The 10,298-nt window shown below is 41.1% G+C and overlaps 1 protein-coding gene across 3 annotated transcripts in view; it reads left to right on the top strand.

Annotated features, from left to right (window-relative positions):
• Window positions 1-10,298, top strand: part of pcbp4 (poly(rC) binding protein 4) — a 536,281-nt gene that overhangs the window by 215,181 nt on the left and 310,802 nt on the right. For 2 of the 3 annotated variants that reach the window (XM_050037692.1, XM_050037691.1), the window contains exon 15: window positions 2,140-9,376. In XM_050037692.1, coding sequence (XP_049893649.1) covers window positions 2,140-2,569 — 430 coding nt within the window. In that variant the 3' untranslated portion in view covers window positions 2,570-9,376. Of the gene's footprint in view, window positions 1-2,139; window positions 9,377-10,298 lie in introns of those variants that run through there. The other variant, XR_007569440.1, reaches the window with a different exon arrangement.

The raw sequence follows: 10,298 nt of genomic DNA, 5'->3' as shown, positions 1-10,298 counted from the left end.
TGGATTTCCTGCCCGACATGTTATTAACTAGCCTGTGGAATAACCGCAGGTACCAGCCCTGGAAATTAACCTGACTCCTGTCTGACTGCTGAGCGTGGACACTTCCTGTGTCTGTCCTTTCAAAGTAAAGTCACACATGCTCCAGTCATATAGGTTTGGATTTATTTTGACAAGGTGCAGCTCCTGATAGAGTTTCACTTTAGTTTTGTGTTATTTTTCTATTTGTGTCACTATATTGGGGAGCAGCCCTGGTATAATTCAAATACCACTGAGCAGCACTTCTACACACCCTTAACACGGGTATTTTTTATACTAAATACTAATTGAGAACTTGGCTATATTGATATTACTTTAATGTTTGTGTAAACGTGGATGGTAATTTCTTTGTGCAATTAGATGCTCATTGATTGAAATGTTGTAAACATTGTTTACACAGTGCTGTTCTCTCTGTTAGCTTACAGCATAGACATATATAAACATGAGAGTTTGTGGTTGAGCTCCAAACTGTGACTTTTGAAGCCCTAAGATTTCTTGTTAATGCCGTTTGGCTTCAGTAACAGGTTTCTCCTTTGTTTCTTCCTTCTCTCCATCTTAAACATCAGCCTCACTTTCTTTAAACGCAGGTGACGCATTAAATCTAAATTAATATTAAAGGAGAAATTTGCTGACCTCCAGCAGTGCTGTTTAAACAGTATCCTAATGATGTTTCCCCTTTACCCCTGAAGATCAGATGTGATCTGCATCTCAGTCTCTTACCTGGAGAAGGAAACGCAGTCATGCAGGTGTAGAAACATGCAGAGCACATCTGGGGCTGACCTGGCTCATATTCAATCTCAGCCTGACAGCCACGTTTGGCCAAAAACACTGAAAGGTCACCGAACACTTCCTCAAGAAAGACAGACAAAAACTTTTGCCTCCAGTTTTCCAGATATCTCAGTGTTCATTTTGTTTCTGGTATTATAGTGTTGTTGTGTTGAACGGGAAATGTCTGTAGCCTGAACGAGATCGACCACAAACATTATGCACAATCTGATCTGTAGCATCTCATTAACTCACTGTCAGCCAGTGTTAGGAGAATATTTCTCTGACCTCTTTGTGTTTCCATGATTTTCTCCTCTGATTAAGAAGCTCTTAAAGCTCTTAAAGTCCTCCTCCCTGCTCCGAACAGTTTGTCACCTGAGGAGCTCTTTTAAGGTCTGAGACACTTTGTGAATAACTTTTATCTTTACAGGGACCTAGTCTTAACTTTAAGGGAAAACTCTAAGAAAATGTCACAATTTAAACTGGTTGAAATACTAAATAAAGCACTTTAATGTTAAAACCCCCACAAAAAAAAACTGTGTTTTAGGCGCTCTTTTAGCCGTTTGTGTGTTCTGGGCCGCTGTAGAAACATGGCGATCTGTGTAGACGAGGACCTGCTCCCTATGTAGATTTAAATATCTCATTTGAAGGTAACGAAAATACAAAAATTCTTATTTTCAGGTGATTATACACCAAAGAAAACAGACTGTATTCCATGAATCTGACACACTGGAGCTGTAAATGTTTCAGTGGTTGATATCCATTTTGCTCACATTATGACCACGTGACACACAGATGCTAACCTGGACGTGGAGTTGGACTTCAGCTCTCTAAAAGAATAACTCAGTTCTTGTGTTTTTTTCCTGCTTCTTCTTCTTCTTCCTGTTTTTGAACCAGCATCATCTCTGACAAAGCTTCCATCCTAATATATCTATAATGGTTTTGTTCCCTCCTCCCTAAGCCCCCTCCCAAGCCATCACCCCAACTTATACAGCACACCCCCCATCCGTACAGCGAACTCCCTACAATAATCTGTTGCAACCTCCAGCAAAACACACCTGTCTTATGATTTTAGTTTTGTCAGATTTCCTTTATTTCATCTTTACTCTCCAAAATATCCTGTTTGGTTTTTTTTGGTTTGGGTTTGTTTTGGTTTTTACTCTTGATTTTTTTTAACATGTCTTTTATTTAACCCTCTAACCCTTCTCCATCCAAAATCCCTCTCCCTTACCCCTCTCCTCCCCTCCTCCCCTCCTCCACCCTTCCCGCCACCTCCTCTCCCAACCTCTTCCTCCCTCCCTCCCTCCCTCCTTCCCTCCGTCCCTTCCCCTCCTCCAGTTTAGAGACCGCCAAATCCACCGCCCAGTCCTCCTCCATGCCGTCTCCCGTTGACCTGACCATGAGCTTCACCCAGCCCGCCCCCCCTGCCTCGTCCTCCTCCTCCTCCCCCCTGGCAGCGATGGGCGCCGCACTGCCCCACGCTCAAATGCTGGGCGCTCCCTACGCCCTCCCCCTCTCCAGCCTCCTGGGAATGAAATCCATCCCTTACCTGGCACTCTCCACCCCTCCTGCCTCAGCAGCAGCGGCGGCGGCGGCGGCTGCAGCCATCGGGGCTCCCATGTTACCAGGTTCGATGCAGACGGCGGCGACGGCAGCCGTTCCGGTTCAGGCTCACGCGGCGGCGGCCCTGGCGTCCTACACGGCCAAGATCTCGTCCTCAGCCAACGGGATGAAGAAGCCGGAGAGACAGAAGTTTGCGCCGTACTGATGAGGGAGAGGGAATGAGAGGATGAGTTTGCATCACTGAGGTAGCTTCTGGGGACGAGGCTGGTTTTTAGATGGAAGGGCACTTCTTATTTTCCTTCTTTTGTTATTTCACTTCTCTTTCTTCCTCTGCCTCTCCATCTCTTATTCCTGTCTGGTGTCAAAGTGGGATCATTGGATGATTTATGATGTGATGATAATGACAGTAAGGTTTATCTTGGGGTTAGTTGCACTGAGCCACGCCGTGTACGTCCGTGAGCAGCACTGAGTCTTGATTAGACCTGTTTTATTAGGCCTCCACGCTGACTGACGAGAGCCGTAATGGGAGGCAGTATGTTTCCAGGTTGTTCATACCTACATACACCCGCACATACACCAGTCCGTCCATCCCATTCTCATGAACATGATATCTCAAAACCACCTTGAGGGAATTTCTTCAAATTTGGCACAGACGTCCATTTGGACCAAAAAATACACTAATTAGAATTTTGTGATCGAAAGTCAAAGGTCAGTGTGACCTCACAAAATATGTTTTCGGCCATAACTCAAGAATTTAAACTCATTATGACAAAACTTCACACAAATGTCGAACAGAATAAAATGATGCAGTGATGACATTTTACATCCAAAAGGTCAAAGGTCATCTTGACTGTGACATCATCATGTTTTAACGTCATATCTCAGGAACAGAAGGGGAGACATTTGGTCAGATACTGAATTGGTGACTCTAATCTTGAAACTGTGCTGATTGTATAGATCTTCTGTGTGTGAAGCATCCATGTTTTCACTGACATGGATGGAGACTGTCAGAGACACTGGACTGGTGGGCGGAGTCATACAACCACAGGGTGGACTGGTGGGCGGAGTCATACAACCACAGGGTGGACTGGTGGGCGGAGTCAGACTACAGTGCAAACATGTCATCATGGCTTGACACAGTGCGGCCAAAGAGGAAAAACCTTAATGTAAACTACAAAAAAACTATGAAAAAGAAGTCGTCATCTGCAGACTGATAAAAACAGCCTTAATGAACTGAGAACCTGCTGCCACACTCTGTTAACTGATCCCAGTTAAGCACTCTGTGTGACAGCCAGACACCAGATTGCAGTGGCTCATGGGTAATCAGTAATGCAGTGAGCGAGGCTGTCAAATTTTCATGCTGATATCCATCTAAGCTCCACATGGGAAAAATAAATTAAAGAACAAATAGACGATGAAGAAATAATACCCTCCATCTTGCTTTCTTGACCTTTTCTACGGGACACAAACAACACATTTGTGTTAGCTTTTTGCTTTTTTCATAAAGTTTTATGAGCTCGTAAATCCTCAAAGTCAGGTGAAAACGGCGCCGATACTAAGACTGAAACAGACAGAAATATCCAACACAGTGTCACTGACGATCCCGACAGTGAGCACTGATTATTTGTAGGATATTTTTGACTTTTTTTATGTCTCAATGCAAACGTAGACAATCCTGTACAGCAGCTTCCTACAGTAAGGGTGATGGATCACTACAAACAGCTACTGTGATGCTTTCATTTGTTAGGCATCGCTAACGCGTCAAAGCTGCATGTTGCTGTGCAGATTCTCACTGGTTTAATAAACGTCTCAGGGTCGCTGACTCCTCTCTACTACCCCCTTGTAGATAAGTGGTCTTCAACACAGCCATAACTCAGAAAGTCGAGTCACACATCACACTTTGCATTATCTCATGCCTCCTTTGCATTGTAGATTCTTTTAAGGAAATCTTTGAGAAACAAATTCTACTTCCAACACACAAACTCATGTGTGTCTTTATGTCTCTGTGTGCAGTTTGTTGGTGCTGAATGTTGACCAGGCTATGAATGAGATGCTCTAGAACGCAGAGAAAAACACCTCCTCCTCTAAAGTTCAGTCCACCACCAACCAACATGAGAAATGTCAACTTCTTATACTGCACAAACTACCACCTTAGAAACAGGCAACATTTTTATTATCTTCCTTAAATGCAACGCAGTCGCCAGGAAAAAATGTCGTTTCTAACCATAGGGATGTGACATTTGCACATTATTACGTAGGGGACACGCTGAAACTTGACGTTTTAACAACTCTGTGGTTAATGTGTGGTTATGTTCAGACACAAAAACCACTTTGTTAGGAAAAGATCATGTTTTGGCTTAAAATACATGGTTTGGTTACACAGTACCAGCTGGAATAACAACAGCAAGTTGCTAAAAACACCCATATTTGGTGCCTAAACACTCGCTGGAAACACAGCTCTGTCTCGGAAAAAAGCAAACGCTTTTCATGGTACTATCCCTGCTGGAACGACAGCAAAGGGTCTCCAAAAAACATCCACATTTGGTGCCAAAAAGGTCGCTGGAAACACAGCTCTGTCTCAGTAAAATCAGCTGCTTTTTGTGGCAATATCCCAGCTGGTAAAACAGCAACAGGTCACTAAAAACACCTATATTTGGTGCATTAAAAGCTGCTGGAAATGCAGCAATGACTCGTTAAATCACAACTGGTTTTGGCCTGGAACAGCGGCCTGGATGTCACGCCATCCACCCTCCCCTCCACCTCCAGACAACAAAGTCATTTCATATACTACGTCACTTAAGCTGGCATAATGACATTAACAGAGAATATCAATATCACAGTGTTAAACTGTTAAATATGCGGTTATACCCCAGCTAATGACATCACAGCTCACAGAAACCAGCCATCAGAAGCTGCTGTCGGAGCAACAGACGGAAAGATTTACCACTTTAAAAAGAGCTCAAAGAAATCCTGATACATCTTCACCCTCAGCACAGTCTGAGCTCACCGAAAGAACTCAAATCTGATTTCACATGGAGAGCAAGGCTTTGGCTTTACAGAGTTTTAGGGCCCAGACATCTATCAGTCAGAGCAGTGTAGTTATTCCAGACATATGATCAGAGAGAGCTGCTGTCTCATCTCCAGTGTACATGAACAACCACCGAACTAACTCCTGTGAGTGTCGTCGGTCCTACAGATTCATTCAGACCAGTAAAATCCCTGCAGCCGGTTTTGGTTCGGGTTTTTTTTTTTGTACAACCAAAATCTGAGCTAATGATACTATTGACACACATTTTACCAATGAGCCTAACTAATATTTACTAAATTATTTCATAATATGACAAACTATGACAGAGCTACAATTAGAAATGTGAAAAAATGTACATACAAGGAAATACTGTTTATTGCTACATATATTCAGATGACCTCACCAAAACCACCACAGAAAATTACTCACATTTTACACAAAAATTTGTGTAAGAATGTCAAAGTCTTTTTTCCAGCAAACAAAAAACTATTCAATAAAAATGCACTGATATCTGAAACCAATGTTTTTTTTGTATTTCCCTTTTTCTGACAGGGAAACAAAGTAATCTTAATTTTAAAAATTATACACATAATTAAAACATCCTTTAAAATAACCTTTTATGAAAAACATTCCCTCTCTGTTATCTGTTTTATATTGCTGTGAACACATGAACAATTTTCTCCCTCAAACAGCTGAATTTATTAAAGTTTCTCACCAAAAAACTACATTTACAAGATCACATGTGAACGCATCATGATAAGGCTTTAATTTATCTTCGCCAAGTGGTCATTTCTACAGAACAGAGCTTGAACGCATCATAACGTAACTCAATGCAACCTCTGTCTGCTGTTAGTTCCAACCACCGGCTGCTAACAGCCCTGCTTTTTAGCCTGCGCGAAATTGATGAGACACGACAGAAAAACATCGACCGCCGCCATTTGTAAATGTCACTCTATTTGCTGATAGGCTGATGGCAGACAGCAAGACGAATATCAGCTGATAGTGATGTACGGCCGGTAAATCGGTGCATCTGCTGTTCATTAAAGCCATCGAAAGCTAAGTCATGCAAGCAGCTTATTGCGATCCATATTTGTGTATATTGTTCAGTAGTGACCTCTAGTGGCCGTAGTAATTATGACGGGAGCAAAGGAGAGAGTCAGGTGACATAGCATAAAGGGCAACAAATCTACATAGTATGGTGGATGGTCCAAACAAACACAGGACTTTCACACAGGAGACCAAATGTCGATGTTGAGTTATTTCAACTTCTGTAGCTACGTAAGTTAACTTACATAATGTGCTTAACTTTCATTACGTATGTAACTTAAATAACATTACGCATGCTTATTTAAACCTAAATCATGATCTTTTCCTAAACCTAACCTAAAGCTGGTGCAGCTGTCTCACAATGTTAAAGTTAGTAGTTACTGGATGTAACTCATGTTCTATGAGTGTGTGTGCTTTTTGCTGGTACTCTCCAACGGTCATAAAGGTTTCAAAAGTAGGGACCACTGGTTTAAACTTTCTTACATCGTACATGGAAATTGAAATCAAAAAAACAAACAGGAGAAACTCAAAGGTTTAAAGGTGATAACTGAATGAGCTCATGGTTAAACAATACCGTAAAGTGCATGCAGAGACATAAAATTCATCAGAATCCGAACCCTCCCAGCAGGTCCGAGTCTTTGAGGCTGTCACATCGTTATTTTCCAATAATCCCACTCTGTCTGTTTTGTTGAAGTTTTTACTCCTGACTTGTTTTTGTAGCTCCGCCCGTATCAGAGTGACTGTTCAGGGGTTCGCTGGGTGTTTGCAGCTACTGTATGATGATACTGATGTTAAAGGTTATTTGGGCCACAAAGCCTGTAAAAGCCATAGAGACTATTCAGCTTTTCCCTCCTCGTCTGTTTCCTGCTCTCTTTTTGTCCCTCGCTCCTTATTCTATTGTATACTCTCATATTTATTGACTAATATGAAATATTCCCTCAGAGAGTTTATATCACTGGTCACTAACACTGAGCTGAACAACTCGGCTTTTGTATACAATGATGTCTACTTGTATATGACTACTTCCTTTCTGCTTCCTGTCTGTTCCTGTCTTTAGTTTTAGTATTTGTTGTATAGAGTTTTTTAAAACTTGCAACAGATTTTAAAGACGTCTTTTTGCTTTAACAGTCTGTAATTGTTTTTGTTCACAATTCTCATTTGAAATGTGTTGTTTAAATTATTTTTTAACTTATTAAGAGGAGTATTACATTTACACTTTTAGAATACTAAATATCTTTCTTTTCCCAACATGGCTGCAGGTAAATACTGTCAACTGTTTTTTGTTTGTTTCTTTTTTAGTTGTGTGAACAAAATTAACTTGTTTTTGTTTTGGGTTTAAAAAAAAAAAAAAAAAAATTATCACTGTACGATTTATGCTAATAACCAGATGTTTTTGTTAGATAGAAGAGTAGTGTTTTCACTTGTGAGCTCAAACTGGACATTTTACCACACACACACTTTCTAACCGGGGACTTGTGTTTGTAAATGTCGACCTGCTTCTCAACTTTCATCCACAGAACTAGAAGAAAGTAGAAACACCACTTCCTGTAGAGGGTGATGTGTACAGATTAAGATCATTCATATTCTGTGGCGTTCATTTAAAAGTGCAACATGTTGCTGCTGCAGTTGCCTGAAATTAACAGAAACAGTCAAATATGATTTTTCTTCTTAATCCCTTTGTATGGAGAAGTAACTGCAGCGAGGAGCCTGTCAGCATCTTGTAAACTCCTTCCTCGCTCAGTACCATCGATCAATAACCCTGTCAGCTCTCAGCAGATATATCAAGGACCACACTGTGACAGCAGGCAGCCGAAATCCAGCTTAACACACTTAAATCACCTTTTCCTGCAGATATAAGGGACAAGCCTTCAATCACGCACAACATGAAGGATGGAACATTTTGTGGTGTATGAATACAGTAAGACATCCAAACCACCTGATTATAGCTGTAAGGTTGGTAGAAAAGGTATATTCATGAAGGGATGAGTACCAACGCTGCAGCAGTCTGTGCTCAGATCTTTATGAAAACATTGTTCATTCAGTTAGACATTTTCAGTCGGCTAGTGTTACTGTTCATCACTGTACTTCTCCTAGATGTTTGTTTTAACCATTTATACCAGAAAAAATCTTGAATTTCTTTGAGAATGTTTTTACAAAATTGAGTGTGGATAAGAGTAGAGACGAGAAACATTACCAGTATCAAAACTGATGAAATTGACTGCTGCAATCCACGCTGTCCGTACTCTGCCTTCATTTCGTCTTTATTTGTTCACAATGCCAAAATTCTTGCAGATACAAATGAAACAGAGCGATACCACAGGAGAACATGGAGGCAGTGTAGCGTAGTTCAAGCGAGATACGACCGTAGGAGACGACAAAGACATTTTTTTTAAAACTATAAAGTACTTTTTGCTGATGAGACTTCTGCACTTTGATTTAAGTAGGATTCTAAATGCAGGACTTTTACTTGTAACAAGAACGTTACATTCTTGTACAGGTACTTGTAAAGTACTTCTTCCACCACTGCTGTGCGTCACTGTTTTCAGACTTTAGTTTTACACTTTTAGGTAAACTGTTGGATATTGATCACTGCTGTCCCTCCTGCTGCATCTAGACTCGTTTATGCTCAGTGTTAGATATGGAGCCTTCTGTCTGTACTCTGCACTCATTTCACCATATTTGTTCACGTTTTTTGAAACCTTATGGATAAGGACAAAACGGAGCAGTACCACCGAAACTTGTGGGGGGCAGTGTAGCGTAGCACAAGGGAGACCTGGCTGTATGACGTGAAGAAGACATTTAGAAAATGGCGCAACAGAACAAATCAGTAACCTAGTGAAAAGAATCCAATTGTCCAACAACTGTCACAAGGATTTAATGGCCTCACAGATCACCGCCATCTACACAGCTGCCTCTATTAAAAGGTACAATAATACAACCCCCTAGCAACCAAAAGACGCCATGAAACAGTCAATAAAGTTATTTAAACCAGCTCCACCTGCAGCAGCTCCAACAGTAACATTAGGCAGTGACGATTACAACATTTCCATCATGTTGCATGTAAAAGGGAGAATAAACGAGCCCATTTGCTGATCAGTGGATCAGCACATCAGGATCGGGGTTGTTCTACTTGTTGTAGTTCTGTGGCAGAGAGAGTCCCTCCTCTGTGTGTGAAAGTAAAAAGCAACGTCCTTTTATTTATGTCCTTTTTCTTTCTTTTCAAACTAAACTGATGCTCAGCTCGGTTTACTGTCCTTGCCGGAGTGTCAGAGACTAATGCTGCATGTTTGCTTGGCCTCACTAACACACACACACACACTCATGTAAATACACACACATGATCTTGACGATTAAATTAGCACTCCTACAGATCCAACCATCTGACTTGTACACACACACACACACACACACACACACACACAGGCCTTGGTCGTTGCACTGACTCCCTCTTCACTGACAGTGTGAACTAAAAGCAATACTAAACAGAGCCGGATGAGTAGCTACACATTGGCAAGCAAATATATGTGTGTGTACTTTTCAACTGTAACAAATACATTCATATTTAACTCGATGGGTTGTCGATGTGTAGAGTTCTCTGTTCCTTTTTCTTTGTTTCTAAAAATAATGATAATAATGTGGTATATTAAACAAACTCACTTATTTTTATAAAGTCAAATAACCTTGTTGATGAACTGAACTGAACTGAACTGTGGACACCGTGTTTAATCACGTCACTCATCGGTCCTCTCCACGCTCACACCTTTTGTTTTCTTCATTTCTCTTTCTGTTTCTCGTCCACGTGTCTCTCGTCTGTTTATTTGCATGAGTCTGACTTGAATCAATGTCTATGCAAAAACAT

The sequence above is a fragment of the Epinephelus moara genome, chromosome 24 (genome assembly GCF_006386435.1).
Source record: "Epinephelus moara isolate mb chromosome 24, YSFRI_EMoa_1.0, whole genome shotgun sequence".
Lineage (NCBI taxonomy): Eukaryota > Metazoa > Chordata > Actinopteri > Perciformes > Serranidae > Epinephelus > Epinephelus moara.
The sequence above is the reverse complement of the archived record's forward strand: the minus strand, read 5'-3'. Positions and strand labels throughout refer to the sequence as shown.